At 39.3% G+C, this 20,425-nt stretch overlaps 1 protein-coding gene across 6 annotated transcripts in view; it reads left to right on the top strand.

Moving 5' to 3' along the window:
- Positions 1-20,425, top strand: part of LOC143213306 (pikachurin) — a 311,458-nt gene that overhangs the window by 236,847 nt on the left and 54,186 nt on the right. For all 6 annotated transcript variants that reach the window (XM_076433022.1, XM_076433023.1, XM_076433021.1 and 3 more), the window contains one exon: positions 11,010-11,154. In XM_076433022.1, the coding sequence (XP_076289137.1) occupies positions 11,010-11,154 (145 nt within the window). The remainder of the gene's footprint in view (positions 1-11,009; positions 11,155-20,425) is intronic.

The following is a 20,425-nucleotide window of genomic DNA, read 5'->3' as shown; positions in this document are numbered from 1 at the left end:
CCGGCGCCGAATTATGCCAGCCAACTTTCCTCAACTTCCGGCAATAACCAAAGTTTCTCGCGCCGAACTTCATTGGCCCATTAGCGACGGGACATCAAAGGATCCGGCGCGAAACCGCGATTTACTTCAATTTACCACGATACACGGTTCCCCCGTCTACAGGAGGGGAATATGGGCGACGCGATCGGCAAACTCTGTGATGGAAATTCGACTGAAAGACGTGTCCCATTCTAGGAACTCGTCTCGACACCGGCGAGGGTTAAATTTCCATCGGTGGAACCGTGTCTCGCAAGAACACACTGTTTGCTCGAAGCTCGATCTCGATTTAAATCTCCCGAATTCGGTTTCATTTTATATTTATTGTTGCTGGTGGACAGAAAATAGTTCCGGTGCGTCAGTGTGTGTTTTTTTTATTATTATTATTATTATTACTAGCTAGTTTTTACTGGCCAGGCCCTCCGGACGGGTTGCCCTGGCGGGAGGCGCACAATGGGCGCACTAATGACGTCACAACTTTTCACAATATGAAAAAAAATTGTACATACACACAGAGTTTAATTCATCGATAATGTAAATTCATAAATTGGAATAGAAATAAACCAACTGGCGGATGTTGATAATATCGATAATGCAAACAGTCACGTCGATAATGTAAATTCCTATTGAAATACTGATTAAAAACTGCGACGTTCGTTTTTTTTTGTTGTATTGAAATATGATTCAAAAAGCACTTTTAGTTTTTCCCGAATTTTCCATTTTTCCGGGCTGCATTTCCAATTTTTCTCTCCCTAAAACCTTATTCGGACTATTACGAACATTTCAAAAAAAAAATTAGACAAATCGGTCCAGCAGTTCTCCCGTGATGTCGTGACCAACGAACAGCATTTGATTTTTATTATATATAGATTAAGATTATCATTTATTCTAAACGGACTGAAGACCTCTTACGTAAATGTTTACAATAGAAAACAATAAAAGACTACTCGTATAATAACATAGAAGGTACATGCACAAAAAACTAATGGCACAAACTATATGGTATTATCCTATAATCCTGCGTAATTGTTTTTTAAACGTGTGCAAAGACTCAATGAAAAAATCGATATGATTATATGTAGAGAGTGCTAGTGTCTGCAATAATGCGAATTATTGGATTAATTAATCCATAGGTAGATCTGGCTTTGAGGGTTTGAAATCCTGCACTAGTTCTCAAAACACGTTCAGGTACATAGAAACTGATTTGCGTAAGTAGAAAGGGACAATCAATGTGATTATTAATTAAATGAAAAATAAAGCTGTGGTCGGATACTATTCTTCGAGCAGACAATGTTTCTAGGTTCATTGTGGTTAATATTGTGGAGTAATCATGATCAAAGAATGACAGCTTATTTATTATATTTAGCTTATATGAACAAAACCTGAGAAATTTATGCTGAACTCTCTTGAGCTTGATTTCGTAATTAAAGCTATTCGGAGACCATATAATTGAAGCATATTCTAATAGGGGACGGACGAGGGTGATATATAGCAATCTAAGTGTGTGAATTGAATGAAAATCAGTGGAAAAACGAAGTATGAAACCAAGTGTTCTTGAGGCGGAGTTAGCAATATAATACATATGGTTGGAAAAGTCCAAGGTAGAGGAGAAATTAATTTCTAAGTCCTTTACCTCACTTATTGAGGAGAGAATACTGTCATTGAGACGGTAAGTATACATGAAAGGTACAGAGCGACGGGAAGACCTCATAATGTGGCATTTTTTAATATTGAGTTCCATTCCATTCATGCGACACCAATCGCTGAAACGATCAAGGTCTACCTGTAATCTGGAAGCATCATCATAGGACGAGATGCTGCTGAAGATTTTTAAATCGTCTGCGAATAGGAAGTACTTACAATATTGAAAAATGGTACATAGTCAAATCTATATAAAAAGAAAGTCCTGACTGAATCATCAACGCCCAGGCTAAACTCTTGGACCTAGAAAGCTGAAATTTTGTAAAGAGGTTCCCTTTGTGATCTATACAAGGAATAATAAAGGATGTTTCGAAATTCAACCCCTAAGGGGGTGAAAAGGGGTTTTGAAATCAAAGATGGCGACATGACATAAAATTAAAACTCTATAGGGTTGAATGGGGGGTTAAAAGGTTTTATGGAGAAATAATATCAATTTCCGAGGGCATTAAACGGTTTCCTGTGCGAGCGAAGCCGCGGGCGAAAGCTAGTCATTAATGAAAATGATAAATAGTAGAGGACCGAGGTGGGAGCCTTGAGGTACATCTGACAGAACGGGTATCGGAGATGATAAGCACTGCGTATACGTATCATTTGAAAACGGTTTGTAAGGTAACTTTCCAGCCATGCCAATAGATTTCCCTTGCAGCCGAATGCTGCAAGCTTCTCAATTAAAAGAGAATGATTTACCGTGTCAAAAGCTTTTTGAAAATCGGTAAAAATTGTGTCAACCTGTAGATTAGCATCCAAAGAAGATGAGACATAGTTGCAATACACCGCTAGGTTAGTGGTTGTTGATCGCTTGTTTTCGAAACCAAGCTGTTGTTCACATATTCAGAGAGATTTTATGATTGTGGATAAATATAGTCTGGCAAACGACTACGAAGGTCCTCAACTTCTGCCCGTGGATTATAATGCGCGGCTCAAAATGAATTCTTCCGCGCGTCTCGAGGGAGCCAGCCTTGATACTGCTGTGAAGTATCGCGTAAATGAACTTGGTCGACGGTGTATAGTTCCCTAACAGGGGCCGCGGAAACTTTTCCGTGAAACTTTTACGGGACACTTTAGTCCGATAACGTACCGGCGGGACTTTGACGCGGCCATTAATTAAGAATTCCACCCGGGAACTAATTTTTCGTTTACAGTTTAATAACCCATAACTGCCGACACGCTGACAGCCGATTTAAACACACACAACACCTCCGTACAGAACAGTAGTCTATAAATCTAGACATTCAATTAGGTGCTATTCGCTCGTTTATTTCGAAGACTAAATTGCATGGCACTCGTTGCACTGTAATTTATTGAAAAACGATCACTAAACAATGCATACTCGAGAGCTGAAGAACGAACGACACATTGAAGAAGAGTTTTGTCTTGCGAATGAGATCCGAAATTTTGTACAGAGAAATATTCGTGATTAATTAGAATAATCGTGCCGGTTGATTGTGAGCCGGTAAGACATTGCACGGGAAATTTGTTCGAACACAGGAATACGTAGTTAATTACCGAGATGACCCAGATGAAGCGATCGAAACGCGGTCTCCATAGAAACTCTCGGCTCGAACTGTTGGTGTAATTTATTCAATGCTGCCTGGATAATCGCTCATTGTTCCTCGGCGTCGTTTCCATAATTCATTAACCGAACGCTAAACGATTGGCAGAGAGATTTATCGTTCCGTTAAGCAGAACGCTCGCGAATTACTCGAAGGAATGACATAAATAGCCTGTTTTAATACGTTCGGAAATAAATACGGTGGATCGGAATGGCGCATACAGTGCTATAAAACACCGATCGTTAGCGTGTTTAAACAACAACCAAGTCCCGATGAAAAGGTGGACGTTATAGGTTTCCAGAAGTTAGCCTCCTGAAGATCAGAACCCAGATGAGTCTTTTGAATCTCCTCAATCAGCGATCTTAGGAGCAACTTCTTTTGCCGATAAGTATCCTAATACAGCAGAGTCATTAGTCATTCAAATTGCCAGATAAGCGGCCTTCTCCGAGCCGAAACAAAATCTGAAGCGAGTGGCGGCGAAAGGGTTGAATCTTCGTGATCCAGCAGCTATAATACTAGTTACCGTTCGCTTTCAACGTCGGAACGAAATCTCTGGCCGAGTTTGCCGACTTAGCTATCCAATCCGAGTTGCCTTTTCTTCGGCATAAGCCGCGTATTTCCACGATTGGGAGAGCTCGCTTTCTCTCGTTTTCTCTCTCTTTCTCTGCCTCTCCTCTCCCCGAAGAATCACTTTCACGTAGACCGATGTCCGCGTTATGGTTGCATCCACGACCGACCGGATGTTTCGAACGGAAATAATATCCAACCAGCCACGGATCGGAGAGAAATAGAAATTCTGGCCTGGAACCCAGCCAGAAGATACTGTTAAAAGAACCGCGGCCGTTGTGTCGCTATCCTCCTCTCTCGTTCATTCTCGATTGAGAATCGAGCTCCATCGGCTCGGAAGACGATTTTTAACCTCGAACCTCTTCGACCATTGCATCGAAAAGAGGGAGAGAGAAGCGGAAGCCTTTTTTGATTCTGGAATTAGCATTAATTTTAACATTTTGACAATATTTCATGAAAGGGTTCTGTTCATAACCCTTAGCCCTCGAATGGAGACTCTGAGGCAACACTAAAAATTGCTGTACCATTATTCAAAATATTGTTTACATGATTAAATACATCGGTATTTAATCAATTACTAAACATTTAGGTATTGTATGAGGTATCATACTAATTTCATAGCCATAAAATGCTTAAATTCCCAGTTGAAATATTGGATGATTGCATAAATTCGTGTCCGATTTTCATATTCAGGATGTTTCAAAATTTGTTTACAAAAATTGTTCAGTATAAAGGGTACAATCATATAGTCTAATTTTTTTTGAGGACTAGAATGGCGGGGAGGGGGGATTTCAAAGTCAAATTTAGTTTTTTAAATGGAATGTCCTATTTTTTATACCATATATCGATAGAATATTAAATTCTGAGTATAAAAGTGTGTTGACCTTCATATGTCCTAAACCTAAAAGTTAACGAGATATTATCAAAACAATTTTCTTTCACTTTTGGATAATATCTCGTTAACTATTAGGTTTAGAACATTTGAAGGTCAACACTTTTATACTCAGAATTTGATACTCTATCGATCTATGGCAGGTGTGGCCAATCTTTTGCATACCATGCGCAAAATTTTTTCACATGCGAGTTCAGGTGCGCCATACAACTCAAGCACTTTTTCTACCTTCTTACGTTCGTTGTATAGGGGTAAGATCTGCTTCGGTTAGGGGAGGAAAAGGGATAACTCAATCGCGCAACTAAATTAATTAACTTACACCAGTTGAAAAGACATACGTTCATTGGAGCACTAATCTACAACAGTGAGAAATGATCTTTTGGACGATAGGGCGATCACTGTCTTGAACACCGCAATTCCCATCGTATAATTGTAAACTGTCAAAAAATTGCGACGAATTGATGAGTAAGAAAGCTGAATAAATTCAACTGAGAGCTCTCAGGTGTTGAAAATATGAAGATGGATTCAGTTATGGCGCCTACTTCAAAAGAATAAGTATAGTCGCCAGGATCCCCAATGCACTAAGTTTGGTGCATGCGCCACAGTTTGGCCACCCCTGATCTAGGTATACAAAATAAGACATTCCATTTAAAAAGCTAAATTTGACTTTGCAATCCCCTCCTCACCATTCTAGTCTTCAAAAAAATTAGACTACATGATTGTACCCTTCATACCGAACAAAATTGTTAACTAATTTTATTTCGTAACTTCAATGCGTCGCAGTCACAAGATATTTCCGTTATCAGATAAACGAAACACCCTGTATGTCGCTAACTGTACTGCACGGCGGAGTTCCCTTGTTTTTGTGAGGTTATGTATATCTACCGAATAGCTGGCAGTGTCACGTGACACATCAGCGTGAGACATCGTTCAGATAAGTCGACTTGTGCGTGAGAGAAATTTTACAAGATGGGGCATGAAAAGGTACATTTGCGGCACGTAATGCTGTACGAATTTCGAAAAGGCGAGAGTGTTGGGACTGCTCATAAAAAAATTCGGAGCGTTTATTTAGATCGTGCTCCTGCTATCCGGACGGTTAAAAAGTGGTTTGGCAGATTTGGAAATGGTAATTTCCGACATTGATGGCCACATTATGTGCGCCTTAGTGGATCAGAACCCAAGGATTTCAACTGAAGAGATTGCTGAGGGGATGAACATGGATTATTAGACCGCGTTTCGCCATTTAAAAAAGGCTTGGATTCATTTCCAAGCTCGATACGTGGGTGCCGCATTCTTTGACAGAAAACAATAAACTGGACCGCATAACTGTAGCCATGTCTCTCCTTTCACGCAATGCAACGGAGCCTTTTTTGGATCGAATGGTAACAGGCGATGAAAAGTGGATTCTGTGCAACAGTGTACACCAGAAAAGGATCTGGAAAAAGGCAAATGAGAGTGCAGTACCCGTCGCAAAATCTAGCCTGCACCCAATGATGGTGTTGCTGCGTGTTTGGTGTGATTGCAGGGGAATTATTCACTTCGAGCTTCCCCGATGCGGCGAAACAATCACGGTGGACATGTACTGTCAACAACTTACTAGACTCGATGCGGCTATTCGAGAAAAACGTCCGGTTTTGGCCAATCGTAAAATCGTAAAAAATCTTCCACCACGACAATGCCAGGGCACACGTCGCACAACAGACGTTACGAAAACGGCAAAAGTTGCAATGAGAAGTTCTGCAGTAGCCAGAATATTCTCCAGACATTGCCCCTTCAGATTTTTATCTGTTCCGATCATTAAGGAATAATTTGAGTGGAACGAAACTTAATTCCGAGGACGCTCCTTCAACCTTGTTCTACAAAACTGGAATCGACAGGCTTGTAGATCGTTGGAAAGCAATTGTGGAAAAGAATGGAAATTATATAATTGATTAATGAAAGTGCATTCAAAAAAATTTAACGATTAAACTTTATTTTCGAATCGGGCACGAACTTATGCAATCATCCAATAGCTCCGGGTGCAAAGGGTTAAAGATGTTCCGAGAACGTTCGGATTAAAAATTAATTTTTATGGCTGGACGCAGAATCGTGTCGCTTACAAATATTATTATTATTATTTCTCGGGGTATCTCCTTTAGTCGTTGAGAAAATCTCTGTTCCGGGATTCCTTTTGTCCTTCGCGTTCCACAAAAGGCAGAGGGATTTCAGGCGCTGCGCTCATTATCGAATCTGCAATTGTCGTTGGTTAGTCGCAGCCAGGGCTTTATTAAGCCTTGGAACGTGACTTTATTCCAGTCGCGTTGTGTATCATCGACGTCGTGGAAATGTCAAGTGCAGTTACAGCCTGGCGTTGCGATTGCGGGAAAAAAGTGCGACTGGAAGAAGGTCAGGGTTGCATCTTGCAATACGCTCCCGGGAGCTCTTAATTATTTCGCTCGGTCTCCCCGAAAAATGGGACTACCTTGTGGAACTGAACAGCTTTCGAGCTGCGGAATCTTCACGCCGTGACACCAATATATCCGCTGCTGCATTCCGCCACTCCAAACTGTCCTTGTAATCTCCCTTCTTCAAGTACCGACTGGCAAATGTTCACACAAATTTAAAAATGAACTTTTAGAATGAAATACCGAGTGTTAGAGCTTGATTAAAATTTTTCTCCCTTCAAATTTTCCATGCACATCAATAATTATAATTGGTATTCAGAGGAACATGTCGAGAATACCTGGCACTTTGTCGAGCAACTTAATAAATCAGGGGACGCCGTACAAAATCGAAGATTAAGAAGGTCGGAGATCAGAGGGCAGAGAAGTTCGAGCTCGAAAGTTAAATTCCGAGGCACGAAGATCGAAGATTGGAGGCAGAACTCGAAGTCGAAGGCCGAAGTGCAAGCATAAAAGTTCGAGCTCCGGTAATCTTGGCCGCTTCACGGAAGCAGAACGTTCGAGAAGTCCTAAAAAAATCGAAGAAAGTCGATTTAAGTCGTACTTTTTGATCTCGATGAAATAGCTAGTGAAAATTGATGCGTGCTAGAAATGTACGGGAATACGGATTTCTTGTCGATGGATCAATTCATTGGTTGTGTAAGAAGATTTCGTCGGGTCGTAGTTTCGGTCGGTGAGCAGGAGAACGCGACAGAAAAGTTGTGAGTTGCACGCGTGCCGCTGTCTGCGTGCTATTAATTACGTACTTCGACCGTGCAGGATTTACGGTGCACTCGGCGCAACTCGTTAAAATTTCTCATTACCATGTCGTTTACCCCCGACAGTGATAATTGCCGCAACTTAGGATCCGACCCTTGCCGCGGCGGTTGAGCACGCCTCGCGTGGAACTTTCTGTCTTTCCTCCGTGCTGAATCGTTTCGGGAGAATGGCGAAACATACCGGAGAAGAAAACAAGGGGATGAATAATGGGGTAGCGGCGCGCCGACGGAAATCGACGAGGCCATGCATCATTTATTCGTGTTTTGAACTCGAACTATACCGGAGCCGCGCGTCGCTGAATTAAGGATACTCTCTTCCGTCAAACAGTTCGAACGGGTCGCGTTTACAAATACCGCCAAATCGGTCGCTTTTCAAATTGACTACCTACTTCATAAATATCAAAAAAATATATTGCAAAAAGATGTTCAATCCCATCTCTTTTAATGTCCCTCTAACGCAATGGTTGTTAACAGGGTTCCTAACTGTTATAACCAAAAAGAAGAAAAGTCATGGAATAACAAGTATTTCATCGACTAAAATCGCATTGGTTACAACAATTTTTTTTCTTGTTGGTAAATGTTATCGATGAGAGAAATTCATTTCGATCACTTATAATACTTATCAATGGGAGAAGTTTATTTCGTTCGCTCATAACAGTTGTCGATAGGAGAAGTTTATTTCGGTCGCTCATAACTAGACTGCGGATTTTATGCATTTATGACAACAATGGATACGTACAATTTAAAACAGTGGAGGTATTAAAAAGATTTAAGGCCACCAGTGTATTAGTTTCACAGTAACAAGATAATCAAAAAAAGAATGAAATTTTTATTTGGCTCCTGTGTTTCGCAATCAATGCAAACATTTTTTATTTTGCATAAAGATCCGCAGTATACTCATAGCTGTTGTCGATGAGAGGAATTTATTTCGATCACTCATAACAGTTATCTATGGGAGAAGTTTATTTCGGTCGATCATAACAGTTTGTCGACGAGAGGAATTGATTTCTATCGTTCAAAACAGTTATCGATACGAGAAATAAATTTCGATCGCTCATAACAATTATCGATGAGAGAAATTTATTTTGATCGCTTATAAAATTTATCGATGGGAGAAATTTATTTCGATCGCTCATAACAGTTATCGATGCAGGAAATTTATTTCAATCGCTCATAACAGTTATCGATGCAGGAAATTTGTAATAGTTATTATTAAATGGTACAACTTTCAAATGGTATACAAACAATTATTTCATTAATTTTTTATTTATAAAATCAATTGCTACAATCAAAATTTAATGTGACAAAAATGAGTTTTTCCAAATTTTCTCTTGACGAATTACATCGCAAATCATCTAGCGTTAATTTTAGAACTGAAAAGGCTCGTTCAACGCAAACCTGAGGCACAGCGTAAATTATGCACGCTAGTTTTGATAAATACGGGAGTCTATATTTCTGATTTTCCCAGTAATCTATAATATTTTCGTTTCTCCCGAATGGAACAGAGTCGTCCGTGAGCAAAGACAGTCAACAAACAGATTTTGTGTTGTTCATACGGTCTGTTATTCGTCTTGTTGTACGAAATCTTCTCAATGAATTTCACAGGCTTGTTCCATCCGAAAAAGAGTACACAACTCAATAATTAAATAAACGACCGAAATGAATTTTCTCATCAATAATTATTATGAACAAGTAAAAAGAAAATCGGTAACTGTTAAGAGCGATCGAAATAAATTTCTCTCATCGATAACTGTTATGAGTAGACTATGGATTTTATGCAATTATAGCAAAAATGTGTAGGTACAATTTAAAATAAAGTAAAGATTAAGAGAATTTAGAAACACATGACTACTATTTTCGACGTATTAAAATGATTACAGGATGAAAGAATTTTTTATGTAGCCCCTCCTTCTTAAAATTAATGCACAACATTTTCATTTTGCGTAAAGATCCGCGGTCTAGCTATGAGTGATCGAAATGAACTTCTCTCATTGATAACTGTTATGAGCGATCGAAATGAACTTCTCTCATCGATAACTGCTTCGAGCAACCGAAACAGTTTTTCTTCATCGATAACAGTTATCGAGGAGGATTCAATTTTTTGGATACTAATAACTGTTACTTGTAACCAAAAAGTATAAAAATCGATATTTTTTAATCATTTTGTTCTTCGAATTTTGTTTCTTTATATTTTGTGTAGATTATCTTAAATTTCAATAATAATCAACTTTTTATTATGATTTTTATCGTAGGAAATTTTAGAATAACTGTTATTTTTGGTCCTTGGTTCTTAAGCTTTTTGAAGTCGGGGAACACTTGTGGTTATATGAAAAATTTGCGGAACACCAAAATTAATGATCCAAAAAACAAACAAAAACATCCCGCGTAGAAATAAATATTTTATTAAATATGTTTAATGTATTTCGCGGAATCCAGTGCTCTAACAGATTCCTACAGACAACCCGTTCCGTATGATTCGTCGAGAGGGTAGTTTCGCGAAACGCAATATTAATTTTATTACTCGGAGCATTTCCACATTATGCAGATATTCTTAATCGCGACTGAAGTACAACGCCGCGAGATAATAAAAAAATTTTTTGCAATCTAAAATCTCGTTCACCGCTGTTGTAATATGGCTTGATTAAATTTTCTGTACCCTTCCTGCTGGGTACTGCAAGCTAGCTGCAAATTAAAATTGATTGAACGTGTTCCCCTTTATTAACATACATAATAAAAACCATTGCATATAGTGGTGTGATAGAAAATGTTCCTGGAATATTGAATCGTGCTCGAACATATCGCGAAAAGTGTTATTAACCCCTTAATATACATTCCGTAGTTCTATAGTGATAAATTCTCATCGTCAGAGTCTTATGAATTTATGAATGAAAAGAGAGAAAAATGGAAATTCGTAATTTTTGTGAGCGAGGGTGTTAACGATAGCAAGAAAGATCAATTTATAATCCGGAAGAAGCTGCCTAAGCTATCTAAAGCGTGTGATAAATCTTCGGAGCGTGGCATTCACGAGGAAAGTTCACGTAGCCTTGGCATTTGTTCGTAGGTTCGACTGTGGCAGTGGCGTCGGCACCGTCAGGAGCACGCAAACTGTTAAGCTGAACGAATGGAATACGTTGACTGTCTACAGGCACCGATGGGACGCTTGGATCCAGCTGAATCAAGAGAAACGTGTCGAGGGCAGATCGAAGGTAAGAACCCTTTATCCCTACGACACTGTTGAAGAGAACGGATTGCGTTCGCGAACGATTCCAGGGGGTGGAATATGCTCGATCTCTGCAAATTCGCTTCAATTTCCTAACACGCGTCGCGAATCCGTCTTATCTCTCTTTCGGAACTTATTAAAATTTTCTCGATCGCTGCTAAAGGAGCACCTTCCCCTGGTTCAACAAAATTATTCTACCGCTCGATTTTCTCACATCACGTGGATCCTGTGCTTGCTATTCAACTAATTGTGGTGATTAACAGCTTGCATAGATTGTCCCAGTTACAATGCCGCAACATGTTTTAACAAGCTGCCCGCTGTACGCAACGAATTAATTACGAGCGTTTATTGATTGTGTAACAATCTGTAGGGAACATTAATCAATAATTTCGTACAAATGTGCAAATGACTGTTAACGAGACTCGAAATGTTTTATGTTGTGGTAATGGAATTTCAATTAATGGTTTGTTTAATGAAAAGGTTCATTATTTATTAATGTGCGTTTTAGAACAGTCGCGCGCGCGTTCGACACTGATAATAGTAATAATAATGTCAAATAACACGAATATCAAACAATTTACTGTTTGTCGTTCAATCAATATCTATTGCTGCGTAAATAAGTAACGAGGCGAAGTTAATGAACCGCTCGTCGCGTTCATATTAAAACGAACGAGGTCCGGAATTTTAAGTTATCCACAGGTGTCGCGTTGATATGAATAAATTTGTGAAGAAATAATTTAAATAACAACGAGGACGGCGCGGGATTGTGTAAGCAATTTATGCAGGCTCCGTAAACCGCGCACTTTACCGCAGTTAGTATTTGCAAAATAAATAGAATTGACCATTAGAGGAGGATTTATCGTTAACGATCCTGATACGAATATAGCTGCGGGGAAATTGGCTTCCCTTGACATAATTTTCTGCCGGCGAAAGGGGCCGTATTCCCGTGGACGGTTCCCTTTAAATTCCGAGCCGGCTGACGTCTTTAGAGACGAGCAAATCTTTTCACTACTTCCCGTGTATTCTTGCCTCGGTGCGCCCCGACGTCATCGTTATTCACCTGCATGCAATTCCATCCCGCGGTACGCGTCTCTCCCGCGAAAACGTTATTTTCCGGGGAAATCGTCCATTTAATGACGAAACTCTGGCCAACGGCTGGTTCCCTACGATTATTCCTCGAGACACCGACGGCACGGAATTTTACGACGTTAATTACACCGGTTCGCCGCCGTATCTCCGATATTCTTTTTTCCCCCCTTTTTTCTTTCTCGTTTGAACCCCCTGCCTCTCTCGCAATTCCTTTCGCAACTCCACTACCCCCGCCAGTAATTTGATAGAAGAAAATGGGATTCACCGGTCTCCCGCTGACCACATTTATTGCAACAAATTAAACATTAATGCTGGAAATCCGGAGCGTCCCAGTCTGCCCCAATTATTAATATAGAACATTTATTATTAAACACAATGTGTGTTTCTTTAGTCTCCGGCGTCCGGAAAAGTTCGGAGCGTTAAAATTCGCAGACACTGCACATGTTCAATAAACGTTCCGCCACCGTAATTATAATAAAGTTTCATCGACTAATGCATTCCATAATTTCTATTAATTGACAAATTGTTCTCGAGACGTGTTCGGCCGCGGCCGCCCGGAAAATTCGAGCGCAAAGATACGAGGGCGGGAAAGTGGAGTAGTTTTCCCCGGGAAAGTTCAAAGAACAAGACCCTTAAAACCGAGAAATGTTTTCCAGTCGATACATAAAATACGCCAATTAAGAAGTTCGCGAATTTATGGGAACTTTGAGGTTTTTTCTCTCCGGTGAATTTTAAATACGGCGAGATGTTGGTTCGAAAAGACTAAAAAAGAAATTCACCTCTCTCTCTTTCTCTTTTTACAGAGACGATTGTTGGATGAGGAAAAATTGAACGCATGAATAACAAATTTAATTACCTCTTCCTTGGGCGAAAATTCAATTTCGCAATTATGTTACACAGCTCCGGGAAACGGAATCCTAAGCAGCTGAACTTTCACGTTCCCTCCGATACTAGAATTTTGTATGTTTTTTTCCGAAAACTTTCCGCTCGATGCACTTGAGCGTTTAATGAGTTAATTAGCGGTGTTAGGAGTGGTGTTAAAAATAAATGGAAGTTGAGCAAGCCCTATTTCATTTTACACGCCAGTGTGTTTATCAATAGATTGCGGATCATATACCTTCAGGACAGAAACGTATGAATTAAAATAAAGGAGGTATTTTTCGCGATCGCACTATTTGAAAGAATGGTAATTATTTTTCTCGGCGCACAGGTTCGATCAATTTCTACATTAAATGAATATAGCTTGAGGGGCATGAAACGTTATAGTCCGGGTTCGAACCAAATAACGCTTCCGATTCGGGTTTGAATCAGCAAGATGCCAAATGCTATTTTATTGGAGGAAAACAAAGGTGGAGTGTTTCGTCCCAGGCCCGTATGAATTAAATATGGTCATTTTTATTTCCCACTTATCGAGAAAACATTTACGGTGAGCCACGAAAGTATTCGAACGCCCTTTAAAACAGAATAACTTGTTTATAATTGTAACAAACGACCTGATTTCTTATAATCAATTAGAAGCATTGGTTTATGAAATGATATGCAAAAGAGTTTTCCAAAAATTATAATTTACAAGGTTACATGCAAAAATAAAAAAGGCAATTTTTAACACTTTCTTATTTGGGCCCTTAATGAAAATTTAAAACATATCCTTTGTAGATCTATGTTAGTTATACACATGTTGAAAGAAATCGATTAACATACACATGAGCTACAAGCGGTTAAAAATGGTAAAAATCGCACTTTTACACCATTTTTCATCAGTTTTTGCTTAAAATCCACAGAATTGTACATCTTTCGATGCGTGTCGTTTTTTCCTGCGTCAACCAATTTCGATGAAATTTTCGGCATGTGTAGAACTAACATAGATCTACAAAACATATATTCTAAATTTTCATCAAGGGCCCAAATGAGAAAGTTTTAAAAAAAATGTTTGCATGTAACCTTGTAAATTACTCCCTCTGTCCCATAATAATAGTAGCAGTTGATGCATTGAATTTGCAAAAGAAAATATATATAAAACGCAACATTTATTATGAAAAAACTAGATTACATTAAGCAATAAATGAAAAATATTGCTCCCAATTTTTTTTTATTTTGAGTGTTCAGATAGTTTCTCTCTCTGGATTTTTCAATAATTTCGTTACTGCATTTTAAACTTGTAGGTTGGATCCCTTAGCTTTGCTTTCCCTATATGCGTGAGCTTAAAATTATTTGAGCCATCGTTTTTCATTGCTTCCAGCATAACTTGTTTTCTTTCATCTTACTTTTACAATGGGTTGATATTCAAATGAAATAAAACAATTGATTTCAATCAACGAATGAAATTAGAAAAATATTTATAATTCGTAATAATTAGGTTAACCTAAAAATTGAAAGATGTGTCAAAACAAATGACAGATGTCATGAAACATTGATTTTGATTATAATTTTTTGAAAATCTTTTTTGGATATCATTTCGTAAACCAATGCTTCTAACTGATTATAAAAAATGAGGTCGTTTGGTACAATTACAAAAAAGTTATTCTGTTTTAAAGGGCGTTCGAATACTTTCGTGGCTCACTGTAAGTAGAATAGCCCTCGACGCAGACCGAGTGTCATGTCCGACTAGAATAAGTATGCTGTCGTACAATCCAAAATCCGGTTAATATTCGACCGAGCCTGTAAAACGTGATAACCAAAACGAAAGAAAAAGAGCGAAATGTCGACGATAAAAAACGACGGATCGGTGCTTGGCGAGTGAAAAAACGCGCGGTTATCATCCGCAAAAATTAATTGGGTTCCGCGGGAGTCACCGGGGCCGGCAGTTGTTTTCACGCTCCATTTGCGAGCGTAATTCGACACGGCTGTCGCTCTCGAACCGTCGAAAGTAATATTCTCCTTTCCGACGCAAACACCGGAAAATCCTCTTTGACGTTTTCCCCGTCTTTCAGCAGTGGAGAAGCGCGACGCTGCAAGTCGCATATCCTTTTCTCTCATTCGCTCCCGTTTTTTTTTCAGCTCCGGCAACAAAACGCATACACGAATCCTATTGTTAACTACAGTGCTCTGTTTTAATCACGCCGGCACTTACTCTCTGTCTCGTCTCGGTTTTATTTCAAGCTACCACTCGGGGTTTTCGCGACGCGCGGGTCGACGCTACCTTTGTCCCCACTTTCCCCCTCTTTTCCCACGTCTATTCCGCCTGTTCTTCTCCTTCTTCGTCTTCTTCTTCTTCTGCTACTACCCCTCCGTTCGTGCTCTTCGTGCTTCTCCTACCGCCAAGCTTTTTTCATCCCTATTTTACAAATGAGACACAATGACGTCGGAACGAAAAAAAGGCATCCATCCTTTTGTCCGCGCAGCAGTTCGAGGTAAGTAAATTCCACCCTCTCGCTTCTCCCATCCCTCTTTCAGATGCAATTGGCGATTATTTTGTATCCCCTTCGTCCCCCTCGAACCACCGCTTTGTCTCCGATGCGAATTCTTTAAAATCCTTTCAACAACTGCGAGCTTCTCGATTCAATGCCACTACGATCTTTTGACGTGTCTCTCGCTACTTTTTCGAAGTGTTTCGGCCCGATTATCATTCTCTAGATACAAAATTAAGGTTTAAACACAAAGAACTATTTTATCACACTGTGCCTAAATACAAGGTGTTTCATAATTTATGGTACAAATTGGGTTAGACAGATTTTATAGTTAGAAATAAGACGAAAATCGAGTATGACGGATTTGCATGGGAGGCTTCACTATGGGACAAACCGGTTAAATCTGTGTCAACATCAAAGAACTTTCGATAGAAATGAGATAGAGCGATGAAATTTTTTTAAAACTAAAGCTGAAACTTTGCAGAATATGGGATAATTAAGGAGATATTAACATATTAATATAAAAGTTTTACTTATCTAACGTTATATTTTATTAAAGAGTTTTAAATAAAGAATTCAACTATGCCTGTCAACACTTTCAATTCTTTTTAATAAAATTTTTATAAGCAGAGAACAAAATGTGGTGCATCTCTCCTGAAATCAGAATACGATTGAAGAACACACTAAATTCGATGAAAAGTAGATACATTGATTATTTTATTACCTTGCGTTTAATGCATTCTTCAATCGTAACATCACAGTTAGACTTTTTCTGTGTCGTGAAAGTGCCCGGTCTCCCGGAGCGACTTTTACAACGATTAAATTCGAATGACCCTGTACAAAGACAGATGGTGATGTCAGTGAAGGATGAATGTTGGAACCACGCCCCTGTAAGGCAACAGCCCGGCCATAGTAATCAGTTAAAATGCGCCGGACGAGCGAAAGTCGTCCATAGTTCGCTCGATTAAGGAAATTCAACCATTCCCTCTATCGGGTTGTTTATCGATTTCCCGGAGCCAGCTAATTTTACCCTAATTTATGTCGGACGTTCTAATGAAACTGGGTCGTCGGCGGGGGAATGCGACAAACCGTGTCGTCGCGTGTATGGTTTTATTAAAATTTTCGTAATACTTATATCGCGGCCGGGTTCGCCCGGTTAATTAAAGCAGTTTAATATCGCGCGACGTCTCATAATGGATTACAAAATCCGCTTCACTTCGTTTTACACGTCTTAGCAATTACGTTAGCAGTATGCTGGAATGCGCATTCACTTCATTATGTTTATGGTTTGTTGAATTAATAACCGGTTGGCTGGATTATTAATAGTAATAGTAATCGAGGATTAATATTGCAGGGGTGGATCGCACTTCGAACTGACGAATTAACAGTCTACTCGAGCAGGCTTTAACGATACTTTATTCATTATTACGAAGCTGTTCGCCTTAATGAATTCAAGATTACTGCTGGATAATTCATTACGCGACTTCCGGTCGGTAAATTCGATTTTGACAAAGAAATACAAGTTCCAAAACAAAAAACACTACATGAATTTCGCAAAATAACAGTGGAGACAAGGTTGGAGCAATGGAGTCTCGTTTCCAGCGACGGAAAAACTGTATAAATTCGAAACGACACATTGCTAGTTCTGCTTTACAACGAAATATACGAGTTCCAAAAAATCGGGAGAGGACGTATTTTTTAATTTAACACACAGGCTTGACTAAATATCTTTTTCATGTTTGTTCTGTTGGAGCCAATTTATTCGAAGCGCAGACACGCGTCCCACACTTTCGATCTTCACGAAATTCCACTTTCGCCGGCCCGTGGAACTTCCTCGCAGCTTTACGATCCGACACTCTGTAATTAAGCATGTTTTATTACGTCGCAATGGCGTTTTCTTAAACTGCGCCGAAGTACCGGCCCGGCATTTCGCTCTCGAATTATAAAAGTCTTTAAAAGCCCTGTCTCTCTCCCCCACATACTCGTCTCCCGAGATCTATCTCCATCTTTCGTTCTTTCGCGAGCTTTCTTGCCGCTCGGGCCCTCTCGGTCGACCTCTCTCATAAGACTTGCAAATTGTTTCGTTATAAGTTAGTGCGCGCCGCCACGGCGGAGGGAGAAAGATTGGCGCCACTTTCTTCGAGAAAAAAGTGCTTTCGAGTGGCCCCTTGGAAAACACGCCGAGCTCGCGAAACAATCGGACAGAGAAATGTGATTTTCGAACATTTCTACGTTAACTACGCTTTCATTCTAAGTAGACAAGCAATTTTCATTCGTCTGGAGACAGACGAAAATTTTTAATTCTTCTCTTAACAATTTTATTGAGCTGAAACTAATACATCAGAAATTGTTGTAGAATAAAACTACGAGTCGAATGAACGTAAAGCTGAATTATCCCGCAGTCGGTATCTTGACCGATAAGAAAGCCTCGAGCAGAGACGATAATCGATGGCCGGGCTCAGAAGATCGTTGCTCGAAGACAGGGGACGTCTGTTTTCCCCCGGGGGGGGGGAGGGGGAGAGTTTAATTGCCTTTAAAATCAGCCGGCGAATGGGTCCGCGAACCGAGCCCACTTTATCCCGAAGTGCCATTAAGCACTCGGTGTCCTAATGACAGCATCGTAATTAGAGGAGCTAACCCCTCGACCCTTCTTCTCTCTCCCACCCTCTCCCTTTCTCTCTGTCCTATGTCCTCCTCGACGATTCTTCCTTTTTTTTTATTTTTCTTATTCCGGCCGCGAGACAGTCGAAACACAAAAGGCAACACGTTTCGTTGGCACGTCCACTCGTTCACTTTTTCGCGGATTTTGCTGCGAGGAATCTTCTGCAATATTCACTGCGTTTAGCTCATATTTGCGCTGAATTTAGGCGACGTTAGCAGTGGATGAGTGGATCCACTAGAATGTATAGTTTGATCATTTTTACGTCAAACTGTATAATATGGGTTACCCTGGGATCGGCGACAACTCATTTCACCGACACTGTCTTCATCGACATGATTTGACCGACACTATGGTCTCATCGACAATCTGTGTTCAACGACAGGTTTGAGTTCATTGTTCATATCGCTTTAATTTCATTACTTGATATTTGTGTAATTATTATACAATTTTGTTATGTTTTGTAGTCTACATACAGTGGCTCACGAAAGTATTCGAACGCCCTTTAAAACAGAAGAACTTTTTTATAATTGTAACAAAAGACCTAATTTTTTATAATCAATTAGAAGCACTGGTTTATGAAATGATATGCAAAAAAGTTTTTCCAAAAAATTATAATTTACAAAGTTACATGGAAAAATGAAATATACACATGCTGAAAATTTCGACAAAATCGATTAACACACACACGAGCTACAAGCGATTAAAAATGTTGAAAATCGTAGTTTTACACGATTTTTGTGATCAGTTTCTGCTTCAAATCCACAAAATCGTACATCTTTCGATGCGTGTCGTTTTTTCCTGCGTCAACCGATTTCGATGAAATTTTCAGCATGTGTATAACTAACATAGATCTACAAAACATGCGTTTTAAATTTTCATTAAGGGCCCTAATAAAAAAGTTAAATAAATGCCTTTTTTATTTTTGCATGTAACTTTGTAAATTATATTTTTTTGAAAAATCTTTTTTACATATCATTTCATAAACCAGTGCTTCTAATTGATTATAAAAAATCAGGTCGTTTGTTACAATTTTAAACAAGTTATTCTGTTTTAAAGGGCGTTCGAATACTTTCGTGAGCCACTGTATATATGCATACTCGTAGCATTCGTTCTGTTTATTCTAATTTTTTATATGTATTTACACAATTATGTTTGAATTTAAATTAAATTTTATGATTTTTGTTCATTTGTGTGTACCTATTAATAAAGTTTGTTTATTTGAAGAAATTCTGATTGATAAAGTAGCAATAAAAACTTTGATCTACATAACAATGCTTTGTAATTCTCTTTATTATTTATTATACAAACGACTAAATGCGTCGAGAACATAACAATGATAATAACGATTAATCTACATTTGCAAATACGAATTTGGTGTCAGTGGAAACGAATAATCTCAAACCTGTCGCTAAACACGGACTGTCGATGAAACCATATGTCGATGATTTGACCGTGTCGATGTAAACATAGTATCGGTCAAATCATGTCGATGAAGACATTTGTCGACGATTTGACCATATCAAAAAATAGTGTCGACGAAAGTTAATGTCGGTCAATTCGTGTCGATGAAAACAGTGTCGGTGAAATGAGTTGTCGACGATCAAGGTAACCCGTATAATATTACTAGACTGCGGATGATTATGCAATTTTCAATTTTTGTAGACGAATTTGAAGAAACTGGAATAAAATAGAATCTCACTTTCCGTGGTAGTGGCCGTTTCAGATCTGAAATGATTTAAAATCGTACTGAATTCCTAGCATTTTTTGAAAATTTTCAAAAGCCATAATTGCATAAAGGTCCGCAGTCTAAATATTACGTTCGGGAAAGTTGAAAATTCTTAGTCCCCCGAGTGAAAGTCCAACGCCAAATTGGGATGAACTTTACTTTACCGGTCTCAAAATTACTACCTTTCTCCTACGAATTATGATGCATCTGGTATGTAATCCAGTAGATTTGCATCCGGCGCGGATGCAGATCGAAGTTTCGATCCTTTAGGATCAATAGTTGCGGAGCTATGGCCGCTCAAAGTTGAGCATTTTTGACAGGTAAGGACGTCGCCATATTGGTTTGTAGTGACGACCGCGAGCCGCTTACCTTACCGCCCCCACCACCTAATCCTAACCAACTCAGTAAGCGGCGTACGACCGTCACTACAAAC

Source organism: Lasioglossum baleicum, chromosome 11, assembly GCF_051020765.1.
Source record: "Lasioglossum baleicum chromosome 11, iyLasBale1, whole genome shotgun sequence".
Taxonomy (NCBI): domain Eukaryota; kingdom Metazoa; phylum Arthropoda; class Insecta; order Hymenoptera; family Halictidae; genus Lasioglossum; species Lasioglossum baleicum.
Note: the sequence above shows the minus strand (reverse complement) of the source record. Positions and strands in the feature narration are given on the sequence as shown.